The 21,808-nt window shown below is 37.4% G+C and overlaps 1 protein-coding gene across 8 annotated transcripts in view; it reads left to right on the forward strand.

The window, feature by feature from the left end:
• Positions 1 to 21,808, forward strand: part of LOC109422376 (NAD kinase) — a 156,701-nt gene that overhangs the window by 96,061 nt on the left and 38,832 nt on the right. For 4 of the 8 annotated variants that reach the window (XM_062860386.1, XM_062860385.1, XM_062860384.1 and 1 more), the window contains exon 2: positions 4,721 to 5,766. The exons of 3 other annotated variants lie outside the window; for them this stretch is intronic. In XM_062860386.1, coding sequence (XP_062716370.1) covers positions 5,024 to 5,766 — 743 coding nt within the window. In that variant the 5' untranslated portion in view covers positions 4,721 to 5,023. Of the gene's footprint in view, positions 1 to 4,720; positions 5,767 to 17,967; positions 18,155 to 21,808 lie in introns of those variants that run through there. One more of the 8 variants, XM_062860393.1, reaches the window with a different exon arrangement.

Here is a 21,808-nt window from a genome sequence, read left to right on the forward strand (position 1 = left end):
GAGGAACCTCTGGAGAAACTCCTACAAAACTGCATATTGAAGAAATATTTAAGATAATTCTTGAGAAATCTTAAAAAAACTTTTGTTGTTTTTTTTTTTGAGATTTTCTTTCAAGAATCTTTGGAGGAAAATTAGCAAAAATCTGTGGAGAACTTATTGCGTGAATTTCTGAAGAAATTAAGGTGTCTTACTGCATCACTAAGTTTTCAAACGAATCATTGACTTCTTGCTTTTCAATGATTGTTTGCCTCGCATTTTTAAAGTGATAAAAAACAGTCAATTCTGCAGCAACGCAGCAGAAAAAGTATCATCGCAATCACTGCGAGTGAGCATATAGGATGATACTTTTTCATACGAATATTCGCTTTGGTGGCAGAGAATTATCACTTTGAAATTTCGAGGCTCATATCCAACATGGCTGCCGATGCTAATGATGCCGTAAAAAGCCTTAATACTGGAATATCTGAGAGAATTACTTCAAACACCTTTGAAGGAGTTCTTAGATTTTTATTTGTCTGTATTTACGAGATTTTTAACCCTAGGCTAGTTCGTCTCGGGACCCACGCTTTGCTTTCCTTCCGAAGGAAGAACCCACATTTTGTGAGTATGTCGGGAGTGGGATTCGATCCCAGTTCCTCGGCGTGATAGTCTTGTGTTCTAACCACCACACCAGGTCCGCTCCATAGGAGTTCTTAGAAGGATTTCGGGAGGAATTGCTGAATTCTCCTGAAGAATTTCTGTAGGATTATCTGGTGGAATTCCTACAAGAGTCTTCAAAGAGATTCCAGCAAAACCATCTAGAGTTATCCTGAAGAAATGCTTAAACGAATATCTGAAGGAATCTCTGGAGAAATTCTTGGGAGATTCCTTGGCGGAGTTCCTGAAGGAGTCTCTGGAAGAGATTCTGTAGACATTACTGGTTGAATCCCTTAAGAAATTGAAGTTTTCCCTGGAGTAATTCCTGAATATTCCTAAATCCTTGAAAGAATTCCTGCAGGAACTCCTCTACAAATTAAAAAAAAAACCCTGGGGGAATTCCCACAGGAATCCCTGAAAAAATGTTTGAAGCAAACTCAGGGTTTTCTGAGGAAATTCCTGATAGATTACCCGAATGAACTACTGGAAAAACCTCTGGAGACATTCCTTAAAAAATTTTCAGAAAAAATCTGGAGTGTTTCTTAGGAAAAAGATAGCTTCTTGGAGAAAAGTCCTTGTAGGAATTTCTAGAAGAATTCCTAGAAAATTCGAAATAGGAATTAGAAGAATTCATAGAAAAAAAGAAAATCCGAATGAAACATTTTCTGAAGGAACACTTAAAAGCATTCCATGGGACCATTCCTGATCGATTCTCTGAAGAAATTCCTTAGATCCTAGAGTCATGTGTGAACCAAAATTTCAGAAGGATTCCCTGGAGAGAGTTTGAAGTTTTTCTGAAGTCATTTTTGTAGGAACTCTCGCAAAAATTAAAAAAAATATACTGGAGGAACTTCTGGAGAAACCATTAGAAAAGTTTGAAAAAGTTTTTAAAAAACAAAGGAAAACAAATTCTTGACTAATTTCTGAAAGATTTCAGGAAAGAATCTCTGGAGGAATTCTTGGACTTTCTGTTGAACTATATGAAGGTATATCTAGATTTTTCCAAACTTCTTGGAGTTATTTCTGTGTAAATCTTTGGAAGAATTCAAAGACAAATTTCTAGAAGAACTTTAGAAGGAATTTCTGTTGAAACTCGTGTAAGAATCTTTAGAGAGTTCCTGCAGGAATCTTTGCAGGAATTTCTAGATGGATTCCCTAGGGATTTTTTCAAGGAATTTCTGCAAGACGTTTTGTATTTTTTCAAGAATCTCTGAAGGAAATTCTGCAAAAACAACTAGATGAATCTCTGAAAGAATTCCTGAAGACTAATCTGGAGAAAAACCTAGAGGAATCTCTGGAGAAATTCACTGATGGAGTTTCTCAAGCAATTCTCAAGATTCACTGATGGAGTTGCTCAAGCAATCTACTGAAAACGTTAAGTAGAAATTACTGATGAAACCCATAAAGAAAATTGACGGATTTTTTAGATAATCTCTGAAAGAATATTCGAAAGAAATACTAGAAATACCTCTGGTGGAAGTCCTAGATATTTATTTTTCTGAGAAATATCAGAATGGATTCCCAAACAAACCTGAAGCTATTTATAAAATCTATGAAAGAACTTCTAAAGGAGTTTCAGAAAGAAGTCAGAAGTAATTTCTGAAGGAATCCCTAGAGGAATGCTTGAAAGAACAATCTCTAAAATTTCCAACTTTTTTTTTGAAAAGTTGGTGATGAAATTCCTGGAGAAATTCCAAGGATTTTTTATTGGACGAAGGGTCCTGCGGATATCTTAGAATAGTCTTAGGTAGTCCTACAGAAATCTTAAAATAAAATGCAAGCAACGGTTTGAGAAATGCCTGCAAAAGTTTCTAAAATTTTTTGGAGGATCTTCTGGAGGAATTACAGGAATTTCTTAAGAAATTTTTATAGAAAATCCTAGAAGAATTACCTGCAGGTAACTCAGGAGGAATTTATACTATAATTTCATTTCCTGGAGAAATTACGGAAAGAATCCCTAGAGGAACTTCTGATGATACCCCTGGAAGAATTAGAAGAATAATTTATTTCGAAATTTGTTGAGGAATGCTTGGAGAAATCGTAAGAAAAAATCCTAATTGAGTTCCAAAAGAAACTCCTGTAAGAATTTCTTATGGCATTTCTTATTTTGGAAGCATCCGTAGGAGAACTTCACTAGATGTATACGGAGGAATACCGGGAAAAACCTCTGGAGAATGTCTGGAAGTCTCAGGAGGAATTTCTGAAGGAATCCCTGGAGAAACTCCTTAAAAACTTGTAGAAGAGCTTCAAGAGCATCTTTTGGGAAATGTGTGGAGAAATTCGTGAAGAAATCGCAAGGAAAAATTCTTGGAAAAGTTTTGAAAAAGTCACTGGAGGAATTTCTAAAAGAATACATAAGAAAGAATATATTTTAAAAACATCCTTATGGAATCTGCGGAGACATTCCTTCTGGATTCACAACAGGAGCTCCCGAAAAAGTTTCCTCTCGGTAATTAATACCAGAAAAAAGTGGAAAAATATTGCGAGAAGTTTTCTCGGAATGTTTTAGTAGAGTAGTGGACGTATTTTAGTTCGGGCAGGTGTTTTGGCCCACAATGGGAGTTTTACTACTTTATTCATCATATAATCTCTACAAAATCTTGGTAAATTTTCATTAGTAGTATCCTTCATTTTGGTTGTCAGTTAAATATGCTGTATAGTATCAATAAATAGAAAAAATGTTTTCATTTCCAATGAAAAGCACGGTAAAGCACCAACATCAAGGAAGGTGAATGTCAGTTTCAAAGAGGACATCCAGTTGAGGGTAATTTTTTACCCAAATTGTACGAGCTGTTCTCTACGAAATGCAGGGAGATTAAATATGGGAAAATGTTCTTTTTCATATAAAAAGCCACGAATGATTGATAACTTTTCAGTATTCATTAGAAGCATATCAGAAAACCATAAAGCAGTCATTTGGATCCACGAAACATTGTCGAATGCTCCCTTCTTTTCGTAAAATTTAGCAATAAAATATTCCAGAATTTCATGATCCACACCTTTAAATGACTGAAACGATCAATAGAATGATGCATTAAAAATAGGAAACGACCCCCAAAAAGAAAATGATCAATAGAAAATTAAGAAACAAGCCATAAAATATAAGAAAGATCCAATTTTTTTTTTTAATATTCCATAAAATTGGAAAATGATCTATAAAAATATGGATTAGATAACATCATGGACGAATTTATGGATCATTTCAAAATGTTATGGAATATTTGTTAAATTTTATGGATTATTTCTAAAATATTTGATCCTTTTCAAAATTCTATGGATCATTCTGTATGTTTTATGGATCGTTCTCCTATTTTCTATAGATCATTTTTCATATTTTATGGATCGCTTCTATATTTTGTATGGATCGTGTATCGTTTTTCTATGGATGAATCATTCTAGGAATCTTTTCAACCATTTCAAGAAGCAGTTTACTAAATTCTAGGAAAAAATGGGAGAAAAAATTTAGGAAAAAAATGGGAGCATTCGACAATGTTTCATAGATCCAAATGACTGCTTAATGGTTTTCTGATATGCTTCCATTGAGTATTGTAAAGTTATCAATGGATAATTTAGTAATGGATTCGTTTTATAAGTTAAGCGGCGCAAACATGGGGCTGTCATAAAACATAATCTTAAAATCTAGGAAGAGCTACCATGCGTCTCCATCAGTTTGTTCTGGAATAAAGTAGGGTACAATGCTAGTTTAGAAATTATGATTGAAGTTCATCATCTTTGAGTGCGGGTTATATCGACATCGATTAAAAGTAGGTATGTAGTAAAAATGAAAGCGAAACAAAACTATTTTGATCATGATTTTTAAAAGCGTTAATTTCTCATCTATAATTTCTGAAAAAGCAACAAGCCTGTGCACTCAATTTCGCGAGAAACTGTAGCTGTGCAATCAACAAAGCGCGAATCGAATGGAACTGATTGAAAATTCGCGTTCGTCGTACTTCGAGGGAGATTGGACTAGTGACCACGGGATGGCGCTGCTGATGGTTGTTTATTCATTGGGACTGATAATGGACGAATTTAAAGCCTGAAATAATCTCAATTTTGAATTATTGAATCATTGATTCGACAGATGCTGACAACGGAGTGCGCTAGGTTTGTGATTCTGAAGTGAACTGTTTTGTGTAATTTGTCTCGGTTGGACAGAAGAGGTAATTATTTCCTGCCGGGATGGACTGGTTGACGTGATAGTTGAAACGTAATGCGCTAAGGTTACGCTTAGTTGAACAATCCAGCAGAGTGTGATAATCGCGCATCGTGAGTGCAAGAACAGAAACCGCCAACGACAGTGTTAGTGCAGTGTAGTAGTGCGTCAAGGTGGCCACAATCGCCGTCAACTCGTGCTAGTGCGGGTCGTTCATGCAAATCTGATCAAATGGCTTACCTATCGGATGTTGACCTTGCGACATTGCATCGATCACGACTGGAAGAACGTGTCCACTACAAGTTGTCCTCCTGGTGGCAGAAATCGGCGACCGTCGATGGCTCCATCGGTCACGGTCAGTTCCACCAGTACGGGACGACCACGCCTTCGCCGGCGCAAATTTCCGCTCAATCCCGTTCGGCCAGTCGGTCGTCTACCACGGATGACATAATCAACAACAATAACAGCAGCAGCAACAGCAATGGCAGAGAACTTGAATCGTCGACCCACTCAAAGTCGTCGATCGCAAGACGGGCTTCGCAGCAAAAGAGCCCTACTGGTGGTGGCGGTCGAGGTGCTGCCTCCGCCAGTTCCAGTACCTGTGAGGCAAACACTTCAACGACGTACCTTGGCGAGTCTCGACGGCTGATGACGTCAGACCGTCCGCCTCACCACCATCATCGGGCCGGAGCCGGCAGGCATCAATCCAATGTGCATGTGATCAAATACCGCAACCGGAATAGCAGCCAGAGCGCTCTGACAGGCATCGGGGGGTGTTCCGCCGCCGCCGCTGTGGATGCCGTCGTCAGTACGACCACCATCAATGGCTACCACAGTGGAGCCAGCAGTAGTAGCAGCATTAGCAGCGGCAGCCAGAAAGGGTACAAGCACGTCGAGTGGAGCGATGACGACTACCTCAACGACGATGGGTACTTCTCGTCCGAAACGCGCCGTAGGAGATCCGGCACGTGGCCGTAAGTGTTCTTTACTTCTTTTGTTTGTACACATTGCTTGCCATTTTTTTACAGGTCGGTTTTTTGTTGTTGTTGCCATGATAAAGGTTCGTTATCACAATCGCCAAAAAGATAAATATAGGGGCAGCTGGGGTAAAACGCACTTTTTATAATGATTCTTATTTATCCCTAGTATTGCAGTTGTTAGCATGTGTTGCTAATGATTTAATGAAAATTTCAACTGAAAATGACAAATCAATCCATCGAAGATAACAAATACACATTTCAAAATTCTCCAGTGTGTATTGGGTGATGCATATAAACATTCCGGCATTAAAGTTGACTTGACGTTATTATCTCCTCGGAATGAGTTAAGCCTTTTTGAATTGTTCCAATCGCAATCTTCTGTTTACTAGTAATCGTGAAAGTGTGTTTTAAACATTCATACAGTAATATTTACGTCTTACACCAGAAGTCACACTAGTCGCTAGTTCATGAGTGAGTATCTTTTAGTTTGTAATAACTTAAATTCTTAGCATTTAACCGTTGCGAAGCTTGTGAATTCCTGTCGGAATTGAAACAATATACGTGGGGTACCCTAATCTAGAGATCATAATTGTAGAACTAACAGTAGAATTATCCAAATTTCACTTTAGGTATTGTAGCTGAAATTAAACTTAGACCATTCCTCAATTAGTTCTTGAATTACATATGATCTTTAAATGTTATCAGCAGGCCCGGATTAAGGATTGTGGGGGCTCGGGGCCCGAGCGGATGTGGAGGCCCCTCGTAGAGGTGACCAAAAATATTTTTCCTTATTTTCGAACAGTAGGGTGCGTGTACCAGTTATCGCACTACCTAAGAAAAACTATTTCTACAAAAATAAGAAGAAGACCGACGAATGTAAACAATAAGTCAAATGATTGATTAGTTTGCACACTTTACAGGAAAAATATAAAAACGGAGCCAAAACTACTTTAAGTATTTATTACGGCGTGTGCCAATGATAGGAACCCTGTACAGTTATGGACACATTTGTTAATTTGGGTTCCACTTCGCACTATTTACATGCATTCCTTATGGGAGTTGCCATAACTGGTACACTATGGCGAAATAGGGTGCAAGGAGGCCGAAAAGTTAAGGAAAATGGTTTATTTCTACCATGATTTGCGCAAATTGTGAAGTTTGAATGATTGCAATCATCTTTTCTGATCGTGATCTGTTGTTCACGATTTTTTTCTTGTTGATTTGTATCTTTAAGGGTTGAAAATCAACTATGGCGAATTTGAGGTACTATAGCCATAACTGGTACACTGAGCCTACTTGAGTAATATGAAAAATAAAGCTAATGTTAGCAACGAAAAAAGGTGTTTGAGGGGGCCCCTAAAATGTGGGGGCCCGGGGCCCGGGCCCCCCGGCCCCCCCCTTAGATCCGGCCCTGGTTATCAGTTAGCGAAATTTGGCCCCGCATGAAATTTGGACATCTCACGGTATCAACAATTCTTATAACTAGCGAAATATTGTACTAAATAATTTCGCCACAAAGGCACATGTTAACCTTATTTCCCATGTGTTAAAAACTGCTTAGTCATGATTATACTATACCTGTAGCCAATGGTATGTGCTACTTGAAATATTTTTGCAAGTAATGCAGTTTTTTCTCTGATTGAACCAATCAGTGCTCCCTGTACGACTATTATTCTACAAGGAACGAATCGCGGAGAGATTTGACGAAATTTGGTTATGCAAAACCATTACCGGTTTCGTTCAAGAGCCCGTCTGACAGGTTGAAGTTATTTAATAAATCTGCCTATCGCGCGCTGCTAAGCAAACGGTCAACTGATGTATTGAGAAATTGCGCATAATTATACATGTACTGATAGTGGGAATAAAGCACATGCTACTAGAATCGGAGACGTAGCTTTGGGATGAAAAAAAACATGCTTAAGAGCAGTTGTGATAACCAATCAAATGGCGATTCAAAAAGATTCTCATTCTAAAATAGTAGTCAGGAACCGCCTCAGGTGTAGAGTTCGGTATTGCTTTGCCAACAGTTTGAGGAGTGTTACGTTCATGGATTGATACCAGTTTTATTTGGTTTGACTCCGTTTAATCGATTCAATTGATTACTGATAAGGCTTGATGAATTTCTTTGTTGTGATTTTGTTGTCTCTTTGATTTCATATATTGAAGAATATTCACTGTTGAAAATTCTTTTAAAATGGAATCTACTATTAAAATGACGAGAGAAATTTTATTTATATTTTTGTTCTTGGCGAACAACTGGGAATATTCTTATCGTTTGTCCTAATTTTTTATTTATTTTTGTAGTGATTGGTTGGTCATCATCTGGGATTCTATGGGTGGTAAATTAGTGATCAGTATAAAACATTTTTGTAAAGTTTAGCCTACTTATGTGATGATTTTGTGATAAACTTGTTCATTTTCAAATGTGAAACCCCATTCAACAAATTTTAGCGAAAATCCATAATCTGTTGATTACAGGTTTACTGTTAAATTTTCAGAAAATCTTTGGAGGAAATCCCGGACAAATTTCAGGTGGTTTACAAAAACAAAACTGTCACACTATTTGAATTCTTTTAAGTTTTGTGAGGGTGTCCTAATAGAATACATGGATTTTGTCAGTAGCTCGCCATTAATTGCATAACCTTCTTGTTGCTTTCACAGTGATATTGAACCGCTAAGCTTAGAAGAGATTTTTCGATCAGCTAGCATAGCTTGTACACAGCGAGCAATGTGTGGGTTGAATTTCTCCTTTTCCTCAACTTTCGTTTTTTTTTCGGTCTTTTGAAGTACCGTATGTAGTGTCGAGATCGTAGATTCCCCACTTTGATAAGCGAATCAGTTTTTTTGACAAAGGCATTGCTTTCATAAATTTGTTATTTATGTACTCGCATAGTACCTTTTCCATAATTTTTAGTATTACAGAAGATAAACTTATCGGCCTGGATGCTTTGGGGTTGGTTTTATCTCTCTTTCCTGCCTCCGGAATGCACTATGGGGGATTCCCATACAAGCAGGCGGACAAAAATATTTTCGTCATATTTTCGAGGATTTATTAGTATTCTGTAGTTGGTTCGACTAAAATATATTATTTATGAACATTTTTAAACATCACGACCAAGTTTTGAAAAGGGCGTATTTTCAATATGGTCAAGGAACTGATAACATATAAAAAGTTTGAATTTGTTTTAGTTTTTAAATTTTTATTTTGTTTGTTTTTGTGCTTAAAATGATCAACACTATTGTGTAGTTACTTTCAAAAATGAATTCCAAGGGAATTTGCTTAGAATGTTTGAGAATCGTCGTTTAATCTCAAGGGGTGCGCCCGGGCGGTCTCGTGCGTAAAAAACGCTGAATCTCCCAAGACCGCAATTTACCGCATTTCGCATACAAAATCATTAGAGTAGACCTAAAGCTTGACCATAAACTGATTTTGAGCCTGGGAATGTTTGGGAAAAGAAGATGCCGATTATCAAAATTTGAATCTCATGCCTTTTTCAACTTCTTCTTCTTCTTGTACCTTTTTTCATACAATGGTTCAATTATTTCACAAAACCACGTGTTTGTTGGAAAGCTTGCTTTTTTATCTTACCAATGATGTATTGAAACCAATAGATAATGATGATAATAATTAGAAAATATCGATTTGAAATTACATTTTTTAGCTTTACTCAACTTTGATACTCAATATCTTAGTAACTACATCAGCTAGAAACTTGAAATTCTAGATTTCTCTTAGTTTATATGTTTATTATCGATAGAAAATTTCAGAACAAGCATGAGTGGAAGTCACTTTTCTGATTTTTGTCCGCCTGATATCCTGTAGTGGAATGTAGACAGCCCGGACTTGACGCCAATCGTTACACTGAAAGGCGGCTTGCAGTAATGACAAGCATAAAAATGTTTTTAAATTTACCATGGCAAAACATTATCATCGACCCACCAACGCTTCTTGTGTGCGTTTTGTTTCTTCTTGTAGTGGTAATTCCACTCGGTAAAACTACCGAACCCTCTCAAAGGGTTCTCTAATGACATTGAGCGTACTGAGTGATTATGGAATAATAAAGTTTAGTTCTCTTAAGACTACGAACGTAACCGGTCGCACTAATAGTACATCCGAAATGTCTTCTTTTTATTTACTTTTTACGGATGTAACACTTCTCACATCAACCGGTTCAATAGCCGAGTGGTAGCGTGCGAGCCTGGTGATGTCAAGGTTCTTGGTTCGAATCTGGTTGCAACAAGAAACTTTTTTTAATTGAAATTCGAGTCCATGGTAAAATTGAAAACATAATTCTGTTGAATTGAAACGAAACTCAGTCTGCACAAATTTAGTGGCGTTGTGTATTTAATTAAATTGACCCTCAGAATAGTAATTTTCACCGCAAGCCGCCGTTCAGTGTAGGTATATGCCCCAAAATCAGGCTTGCCCTAAAAATCTCTACCAAGGGTGGAACCAGTGCACAGTGGAAAAAAATAGGCATGAAACGCGAATACATTCAATATCTCTGCTCAGAGTTGATAGATTCGAATGAATTTTTAACACAATCTTTAAAAATCTCTACAGTTTCAGATAAGGAGGGTGTCATTCACCGCACGATGCTGGAAATCAGTGTATTTAGCACGTTTTTCCCCACTCTCTCTCTATCATACATCTTTTTGAGAAAATCCTCATCTATTCCCGACTGGCGCGCAAAACAAATGACTTATTTAACTCGTATTTGTGTAAAAACTTCCATAGTATCGGCAATTTAACACAGGGTTGGTCCTGCTCTTATCGAATGCTTTCCACTCCGGGCGGAGATACATGTGAAATTTCAAAGAAATAGAGGATATCGGGGTTATTTGAAGATATTTTAATTTTTAAAGCCGTGCGGTGAGCCAAATCAGCTCCATTCGATACTACAGAAGTTTTTACAAAAACACGACTTAAATAAACCATTTATTTTGCACTTCAGGAATTTTCGAAAAAGGTGAAAAAGAGAGAGAGAGAGTGGGGTAAAACGAGCTAAATAGATTGACTTCCATCATATTTTGTGATAGACGACGTAAATTTGTTGAAACGAGCCGCTCTTTTTATGTGCATCGAAATGAACTTAAATTTACATGATTTTTTCTAAGAGTGTAGGTTCCGGAAACAATAGGTAATTGTCCTCTTCCTCGGAGGAATCAGGTTTCCGATACACCCCTAGAAGTGACTGTTGATGAGGTTCTGAACTCTTAAAAAAAATAGGAATTTACAAAATATAAATATTTTTGTTTATGTTCGATTTTTTTGGGGATAGGAAAGATAAGCATTTAATCAGCCGTATATTGGGCCAAAGCCTGCATTTATTTAGCACTTATGGCGCATATACGGCATATTAGCATTTAAGGCAGTAAAGGCGCATATAGTGCTAAATAAATGCAATTTTAACTGCTCATTGGCTACCTGGGTATCAACGTACATCCGCATGTAATTTCTAGTTGGTTGCACAAGATGTCAACAAACCTATCTGACCAGGTAGGTAGAAACAGTTTTACATTTATCGCTTATCTCACAACTCGGTGATACAGCCGAGAAGTATAGTCCGTGCCTCTCAATCAGTGGACCTGAGGTCGAATCCAGTTCAATATTTTACTTGCACTTAACTTTATTCGTAATAGAAGACGTAAATTTGTGTCAAACGAGCCGTCCCTTTTATGTGCATCCAAGAGAACTTAAATTTACATGATTTTTTCTAAGAGTGTATCTTGCGATACATCAAACATCATGATTTTACAAAACAAGAACTGTGGAAGCTATTTAGCGATTATTTGGCTAAATTGGCCACTCCCAGTTGTATTTAGATAACTTTGGTTCCCTTTGGTAAGAGGACATAACGTGTCTCCCTTTTTGATTCGCAACAAAATGATGTATTTTTTATATTTTCAACTTCAAACATCGTTGATGAGCATATTTGGACTATTTGAAAACTACTGGATGTAGCCACCGCACAAAATCTCTGAAGGAGTTTGCTACACTTGCTTACTTCGCGTAGAATAGCCCGACTTTTTTCAAATTTGGAACACTAATACACAATTAGTTGATCAACTTTCAGTGATAATTTGAGAATAGTTGATGCATTTTTCGAAAAGTTACAGTAAGTTGAACATTTTTTGAGAAGTGAAAATTTTGCATGTCCGGATCATTTTGTCTATCCCTTGTTTCTATGAAATACTTCTAGGACTCCTCTAGAAGTTTCTGCTGGAATTCAATCGAAAGTTGCTGCTGTAGTTCCTCCAGAGATTTTCTTACCATTACTCTGGGAATTCCTCTAGAAATTGATCCAGAAATTTCAGCTGTTATTTTTCCAAAAATACTTTAAGAGATTTTTTTCTGTAATTACTGGAGAACTCCTTGCAGAAATCCATTAAAGAATCACTGGAGGATTTTTTTTTAGAAATCTTAGTTAAAATCCCAAGAGAAAGAAATTCCTGGTTAAATCCTTGGAAACATCTCTGGCGGAATCCAAACTGAAATGTTTGGAGAAATCCCAGTAGGTATTCCTGAAGAATTCCTTCTTCTCTAAATTCTTATCAGAATACCTGCTAGAATTCTCTTTCAAAATTTTCTTGATACTCCTCCAGAAGAAATTCAATGAAATCCTTCAGAATGTCTGAATTCCTGCTGAAGTTCCTATCGTGATTCCTTCAGAGATTCCTTCTGGGATTTCCTAAAATTCCTCATGTGATTCCTCCAGGGATTTCTCTTAGAACGTCTCCCGGAATCCTACTGGGAATCCTTCAGAAATGTCTAGCGGAACCACCGAAGATCTGAGGAGTCCCTGCTGAAGGACGTCCAAAAGCAAATAGCTGGAAATGCTAAAAGAAATGAAAGAGCTTATGTAGAAATTTGCGGAAGTCTCTATAGAAATCATTAGAGAAATCCATGAAGAAATCATAGCAAAATTACTGGAAGAATCCCCAAAGGGTTTTCTGGAGGAATCCCTGCAGATATTCCTGAAGGTATTCAAAGAGGATTTTTCCAAAGATTTCAGCAAGAATTCCTCTTGGAATCTCTCCAAGAATGTTTGCTGCAATAACTCTAACTATTTCTCCTTGGATCCCTCCAAGATTCCCTCATCATTTTCAATTTCCTTCAGGTATGTTGAGATTCCCTTAAAATCACTCAAATGAATCATGTAGAGATTTTACCATGGATTTCTACATTTTTTCAGAAATTTATTCTGAGACTCTTCTAGAAAATCTTGCTGCGATCCTGGGAATTTTTCAAAAACTGCTTCTTCTAGGATTGCTCCAGATATTATTCAAATTCTCACTGAGTTTTCTGTAGGAAATCTTGTTCGGGGTTTTTAATCATTTCCAGCTTCGATCTATCCAGTATTTGCTCTCAGGAGTCCCCCAGTAATTCTTGAAGGAAGCCCAACAATAATTGTCTGAAGCACCCACTAAAAAATTCTGGACGGTTCTCTCCAGAAAATTCTGGTGGAATCCCAGCAGCATTTCTACCATTTTGTTTTATCTAAAACGAAACACATTCTGCCACGCCTTACTGTAAATCATATGCTAATGAAATCCATCAAGGAAATGAAGAAAGTACACATCGTGAGTGGCTATATAATGCTAAGCTTCAAATGTTTTGAAAAATCTAACACGTAGGATTGCTAAAATAACGTTTAGAATTAACGCCTTCTTCTACTTGTTAGAGTTGGTCGAAACAAGCATCACATTGCATACCTGACCACGTCCATACACTCGTTAGGAAAGGGTAGGAATGTTAGTTTAACGTCTACTTGAGAAGATACAGAGCACCCAAACTATCCCCATAGACGTTAAGGAAAAGTAATTTGTGTTAGTAGGGTGGGGTTGTTATAAGGAGCTTTATTCGATAGTCTAGAGCGCAGTTCTAGCATAACATTGATTGATTTGTCTTTATTAAAGAGACTTTCAGCCCTTGGCTGGTTCGTCTCTAGACAGCATAACATGTGAAAAGGACCTAAGTGCTTTTTATAAATATTTACACAGCGTAACCAAAATTTACTTTTGGTCTGTCTCAAGAGCAAACTTACGTGTCTCTGACAGATTTTGGGCCGCTGAATCCGAATCCAGGCTCAGATTTGCTCTAACACGTCACAATTTTGAGCTATACCTCAATTTATAGGGCAAAACATACGATTTTGGGCTTTTTTGGCTGCAAGTTATTAAGCATAGAATTTTTTTTTTCAATCAAAAGCTTAATTGGTCAATTAGCATCTAAATTAACGACTCAAGCAAAATATTTCGTTTTACCAAATCGAATTTGATAGTTTTAAGCGATTTATGTTAGGTACGATGTTTCCCATACAAATCACCCTCCAAAAGTTGCATGCAAGTTTTCATACTAACTTAAAATGCTTAAATCTATTAAATTTGATTAGGTAAAACGAAATATTTTGCATGAGTCGTTAATTTAGATGTTAATTGACCAATTAACCTTTTAATTGCTTGAAAAAATATTTCCATGCTTAATGGCTTGCAGTCAAAAAAGCCCAAAATCGCATATTTTGCCCTATAAATTGAAGTATAGCTCAAAATTGTGACGTGTTGGAGCAAACCTGAGCCCGGATTCGGATTGAGCGGCCCAAAAACCTTCGGAGACACATAAGTTTGCTCTTCAGACAAAAAAATGTTGCGCTGTGTTATGTATTGATTGCATCCACCCACGCACACCAACACCCTTATCAGAAAGAGCAATCTGTGGGCTATCTGTTAAGGGTGCTGATGTTCGTGGGTTGCTATAGTTCGGCCCTACAGCGACCGAAACATGTTTGTTTACAAAAAAAAAAACACTTTTCACATGTTATGTTGACATTTGATGGATGGTTCACACTTGAGTTTACAGATCTGTTAAATGAACTCATCTTGATATTCCTGAAAGATAATATACCTATTAGGCTATTATTATACAAAAATAAAAATATAGGGTAAACAGGTATAATGCGCCCCCACGGGGCAAAACGCCCCCCTTCAATTTCCAGGGAATTTGAAATAGTATATGGATAAAATCATTGTAAAAGGCTTTATATTCATGAGACTAGTCTACTATGTCAATTTCGTGGTTGTTGTACTCTTTAAAACAAATATACAACAAGAAATTGAAAACGCTCACATTTGTTGTAATTATCGATGTGTTTAAATTAAACGCTAGCACGTGCCAATGGAGCAAAACCAATGAAATGAGCTGTTGTCTACTAAGTTATGAAGTAAAATAACTTACCTCTGCAGTTAAAATAAGAAAATTATAAGTCAATTTTGTGATTATTAACTTTTTTCATAGTCACACTCAAACGGGCAATATGCCCCACCGTCAGCTGGATAATATGGCTCACAGCCAATGCACTGCATCAGCTGATCTCAGTTCCGATATTTGACGTTTGTCCGGCTCGGATTCACTCGGTAGGGGCATATAACCCCGTTGTTATGGAGCGTAATGCCCCGCTACAGAGGGGCATACTAGTCCGTTGTTGCGGATCATATTATACCGTAGCTGGGGCGTTTAGCCCCGAAGCTTTTGTGAGTTTATGATTTTGTTGATTTTAGAAAACACGTTATTACGAAATAAATGCTGTTATTTCCCGCAAAAGGTTATTAGGGCCTGTCCATAAACTACGTAGACTCTTAGGGGGGGACGGGGGGTCTGGCCAAAGTCTACGCTCCATACAAATTTCGAAAATTTTGTATGAACAAAAGTCTACAAGGGGGGAGGGGGGTCTGAGATGGCCGAAAAAAAGTCTACGTAGTTTATGGACAGCGCCTTATCGGATAAAAGCTAACACTTTGCTCAATCAATAATTGCACTGATTGAGTAAAATACGGTGACGAGTGCAGAAATATTTCCATTTTCCCTTAGGGGGGGCATATTATACCTATTTACCCTAAATAACATACACAGCTGCATTTCGGTGTTGAAGATATTGAAAGAGTCGAATGATTTAGGTAACATTATTGATTAGTTTGACATACATATATTTGAAGATAAAAAAATAAATAATTAATAACAGAAACCGTTCGCAGTAAAAGTCAATATATATAAATAAGACTCAAACATTACAAAAACACATCAAGTATTAATCATGCTCCCACTTTAGGCAGGAAAATAGCAAGATTGAAACTTGATGTGGTAGATCTTACGCCGTAACGCACAGTTCTGAGGTGAACTACCCACGTTACGGGACATCCATGTTGAAATCAACTTAATACGGCACCAACATTTCAAAAGGGCATCATTGATTTTTGAAACAACACCTTCTTTCAAAAGTGCAGGTTGTAATTCATCCTTCCCATGAAAAACGCCAAACAGACGTAACACCTTGAACGATTTTCGTGGAAATCAATCGCCCAGTTCACACTACCATCACCTGGTGGAAAAGTTGCACGAATCACTGTGTTGTGCAATATCATCAACAGAAGGCGCTAGTGTGAAACGTCAAACGCATAGAAAAACGATGCGCGCGCCTCTGGTTGTGAAAGCCTCAACTAAGAAAATTTAAAATGATCGTTAAAAGCGTGGTCAATGGAAATTTCGCAAGTGTTACGTCTGTTTGTCTGTGGCCAAACTATCAGAAAGAGGTGCATTTTTCATGTCCAGTAGTAATTATTAAACAACCCACAGCTTTGTAAGATAATGATTAAAAAAAAAACAGTCACAATTTTGAAATGGTGACGCCTACTTATACAGAATTCCAAAGTTGGTGTATAGAAATAGTGTGTGCTGGTGTTTCTGGAATTTTTTAGGAAATTCCTGAAAAGACTGGTACATAATTTTCTGGAGTAATTTTTTAAGAATTTGACTTCATCCAATTTCGAACAGAGTATGACAAATGTCGTGCATCACGTATTAAATGATTCTTAGGCTTTAACGTTGAACCATTCGTCATTGAAATCATCGTCATCAATGAACATTTGAAAGCTGTTTTAACGTTCCAAATCAAACATTTTTGCAACGAAAATGGATTCACTGTGTTCCACATGAGGAATAAAATACAGTGAATACATTTTCCTGGTCGTTGTTTTGATTTACAGCGAAAAAACTGCTTTTCTATTTTCGGAAAAAGATGACGGATGCTTGAGCCTTAAGATTTTCTCAACTGTTGAACAAATGGCACAAATTTCTTAAATGCAGGAGAACGTGCCTCTGGAGCCGACCTATTGATACCTGAACTGTCTAAAATATTGTGTTTTAGTCCTTCAAATAGTTGGATTTACCGGTATGTGAAGTACATAATTTAATTGAGGTTTATCCGAAATACACCATTGGCTTTGATAATTCAGTGAAAACGAAAAACATGCTTTCTTAATTTTTTACTACATACAATTGAAAAAAAAAAACAAGTTTATGCTATATCAGGCTACCTCAACCGCGGGCCGCATATCAACTTCTTTTCAAAATGACGTGTCGTGATTGTTTTGACTGACAAAGCTTAGGCTTCAACCAAGCAGAATAGTATTTTTGTTTCAATGGTTTTTTTTTCGTGATTTTTTGGTTCTCATACAAGAAGTTGTTCAAACAAAATAGAACACACATCAGTATTTCTGAAAATTTATCGATCACAGGATACAACCTGTGGGCCGTAACTTGAGCACCTCTATGCTATAGCCAAACATTCGTAGTCGCTATCACGTCAGAACCCGACGGAACGAAACCTGTGAAGTCACTCGCCTAACCCATGACCTAGAATATTTAACATTTGCCCGTATGCGAACATACGGCTCACCAGGCAAACAAATAACCCGAACGCACTAGAACTGTCTGCTTCGTTCTACTCGAATCGCCGACATAGAGTCAATTTTCGTACGTATGGTCCCTACTACTGTAGGTGAACCAACTTTTCTGGGTTTTACTACTGTACTGGCACGACGCCTTCCAGTTAATGTTCGCCTCCGAACCCGAAAATGCTAATTAATCGAAGCAGTTCGATTGGCTTATCAAACGTACCTGCACTGAACGATTGACGAGTCAGTTGGCTAAGTGAGACTGATAACGGCGTGCCACCAGACTCGAGAACTCGTCCCTGCCGTGCCAAGATAAAATCGTAACAACCCATCGTTTAACATATCTGACTAACCACCGACCGACCGGCTGTGTGCGGACGTGTGCCATCAACCGTACCGAACTCGCGTAGATTATCTGGTGGTACCTGCCTTATTGGTGCGCGATTGGCTTCCGGTTCGGTTGGTCTGTCGGTTGCCACAATTGCAATTGGAAGCGCTTTTGTGCAGTGCATTTGAGGTGCAGCTCGCCGGTACGGGATAGAGTACGGTTCGTGTTTGGACAGTGCTGTGTGGTCATCGTGGGACAGCTATATCCTGATTGCATTTGGATTTGCAACTGCCATGGAAACATCTGCATTTTGTTGTTTGAAAGGTGAAGTACAGTGTGGTTTTGATGTGCAACTAGCAATTAAACGTCCGTGATGGTATAGATTTTCTTCCAGTGAAGTCAATGAACTTATCGGAACTAACGGTGGACATAACAAGTTTGCAAACATCTCGGTTTTGCACTCAAAAACCTTCAAAAATTTTGTAATCTTGTATAGTTTATACGGTTTGAACAACTCTATTAAAGGAGAAGCACTTGTTTTCAATAATCCAAATAAGGACTGTATCGTTAATTATGAGTACACCTTTGAGGCTCTGTATTAAAAAGACTGCCTTATTTGACAACTGCTATGTGTCTAATAGACACTGTCTTGTGCATCATATGTCACAGAATTTTACACTCCTTTTTCGGTCTGTCTGATTATCGCTAAGAAAATTAGCAAAAGTTGAATGTGTTAGGGTTTTTGTTGTCCAAAATGCTATCAAACGATTCGGTGTGCATAACACACTGAAAGACTCATCTGGACGCGGCTCAAAATCAGGTCCAAGTCAAATTTGGATAACAAAATTTGCTAAATCATTAAAGGAAAATAAGAAGTATCCATCAGAGATTGCGCAAAAAAATGTGAAACGACTGTTGGTATGGTTCAGCGCGCCAAGGAGCGTAGTTCCCTGAAGACCTACCCAAAACAGGAATGTCTAAAACGCAATCAAATTTTGGCGGATTAGGGTCTTGTACCATTTGGGCAGGTGTACCTATTTTCGGCACTTGCCTCTATAACTAAGTCAATTTCAAACCGATTGATTTGAATTTTTGTACTGAGTTAGATACTGTACGTGCCTAACCCTATACAAAAATTCAAATCAATCGGTTTGAAATTGACTTAGTTATAGAGGCAAGTGCCCAAAATAGGTACACATGCCCAAATGGTATAAGACCCTATGTAAAAACTCGGTCTTGGCAACTGTGCGACGATGTTTTGAGCAAAAATTACATGTACATAATCATGGATAATGGAACGTGCAGCTGTGTTCATAAAAACAGCAGTGAAAGCCGTTTTCCATACAAAATGACCAAATTTGGCATGCTGTAATTTTGTTCTCCTATGAGCGATTGAGCCTTAAATTTGACAGCAAACTACAATATGGTGAATATTGTAATAGCAAAATCTGAGAATTTTCAAAGCACGTGGAAAAAAGTTAAACACTATCTAAAATCGTTCAAAATAATAGCAGTGTAAATAAATTGAAATTTAGCTTTAGCTTGAAGAAGCAAGAAATATTTTCGTACGATTTTCAAAGAGTTTCTGCCTGGGTTACAAGATAATGTTTAAATTTAAAAAAAATAAAAATGTTTGCTGGGTAAAAAATATCAAAACAAACACTGCTATTATTTTGATCAATTTCACATAGTGTTTAACTTTTTTCAGCGTGCTTGGAAAATTATCAGATTTTGCTATTACAATATTCACCATATTTGTAGTTCGCTGTCAAATTTTCAGCTCAATCGCTCATAGGAGAACAAAGTTACAGCATGCCAAAGTTGGTCATTTTGTATGGAAAACGGCTTTCACTGCTATTTTTATGAACACAGCTGTATATAAAATTGGACTACAAGGCACTTCCAGGGGCACAGTTTTTCACTGTGAAGCGTGTCACGGATAGGAGAAATCGTTTTCTTGTGAAAAAATTGGGAAAATGTGTTGGTTTGGCAAGCAATTTGTCAATGTGGTATGAAATCGTCACCTTTCTTCACCGTCCCTAGTATGAACGTCGAAATATACCGGAAGGAATGTCTCCAGAAGCTTATTCTGCCACTTATCTGAAAGCATAAAGGTCCTACATTATTTTGGCTGGATTTGGCATCCTGGCACTATGCGCGTGACACCTTTGACTAGTATGAAGAAAACAATGTTCAATTTGTAGAAAAGACAATGAATCTTCTAAATTGCCCGCAAATAAGGCCCGTCGAGAAATAGTTGATTTTGATGAAAGGAAAACTACGGAAAAAGGATAGAGGAGCAGAGGACGTCACAAAATTAAAGAAAAACTGGGTCAACCCAAGCAAAACCATCTTCCGAACGGTTGTCCAAAACCTTATGAAGAACAACTAGAAAAAACTGCGAGAGGTGGCAAGATCCACAAAAAATTAAATATAAAATGATGTCATAGGCTTTTCTGATGGTCAATAAAACATGTAATTGAATTTAATTTACAAAATAAATAAAACATTTTAAATACAGCAATTTTCAGGTTTACTCATAATTAACGATACAGTCCTTATTTATATACACATATTTTCTCTTGAACATGAAATATATAGAAAAATTTCGTGTTTTTCCTGAGTTGAGAACAGACTTATTAGAATCCCAAAATGGCCGCAACAATGGCCGGCTTTGGCACCTACTCACGATTTCGAGCGCATAAATCTCATCGAAAACAAAACCAGAGCACCTGAGTTTCTTATTTTAAGCTTATTACAAGTGAGCAGGGGCGTACAATTTCGTTTCAATGATACACTTTCATGCAACATTTGAATGAGTCACTTCAAGTGTTTCATACATTTTTCTAATGACTCGGTCGTTAAAAAAAACTTTTCCACTCATCGTAGCACTCGGTAGTCTCCCACCCGGTCGCATTGCTTGTGCTTCACCCGTCAGAGCATTAGTGTCTCACTGGTGCGCGCTAGTCTCTCAATGGTTACGGGCGCCGATTAATTGGATTTAAGTGGTCGAATTTGTTATCCTCTTTCATAAAACATAATTATCATTCTATTGGCGTGCACCACTATTTAAAAATGTGGTTTAAATAGTGTTTTTAGCATGTTGAAGTATTTCAATGACTCATAAATGAAATGAAAATCCAAGTGTATCATCCCATGTTTCATACACACTTGTTTCTGTAGCAGCAACGAACGAGTGTGTTGCTGGGTGAGAGATGAAGCAACACAGCAGTCCGTTCGCATGGGAAACGATTTGCTACAGTCGTCGTACGTCATGTTTTCCTTTCGAAATTGCACGACCCTGCAAGTGAGCAAGAACAGAATAATAAAATGCACTGTCATTTAAAGCTTGTTTCTTGAGATTTGTGCGTCTGAAGTTCTGGTGCAGTGTTGAAGCGGGATTTCAAGGTGATTATCCTTAAGACGCCACAAAAACATGTTTTTTTTTAGTTTTTATTTTTGTTTATTTAAATTACTGCTAATTCTACACTACAAAAATATGTAAATTTTTGACATTTTTCTAAAAAAAATAGAATTAAAAGTTCTATTCTATTCTAACGCTTGCACATACAATATTGATAAGCATCCTGGAAATATCAAAATTTGTTCTGATATTTGCTTGTCAGTATTAAGGTGAAACATCAGAGAACCCAAGTTTATGGTTGGCCAAACTCATTGTTTTTAACATAGTGCGAGCATGTTTCCGTGACTATGATTTGAATCGAAAAATGTTCGAAGGGTTACGTCTGTTTGTCTGTGAAACATCTTTCATTCTGAGCATACGCAAAAATACCGAAGGCACCACTTCTCAATGATCATTAATCAATAATTGGTTCTTCATTACACTGTTCGACAAAAAAAATTTTTTGCCGTGATCAGAGACCCCATTAGTAGGGCATAAAAGCGTATGGAAAATGTAGAAAAAATCCATTTTTAAATCTGTTGGAGCACCCCTAGAAACTTTTTGAGATAAGTTTG

Source organism: Aedes albopictus, chromosome 3 (assembly GCF_035046485.1).
Source record: "Aedes albopictus strain Foshan chromosome 3, AalbF5, whole genome shotgun sequence".
NCBI lineage: Eukaryota > Metazoa > Arthropoda > Insecta > Diptera > Culicidae > Aedes > Aedes albopictus.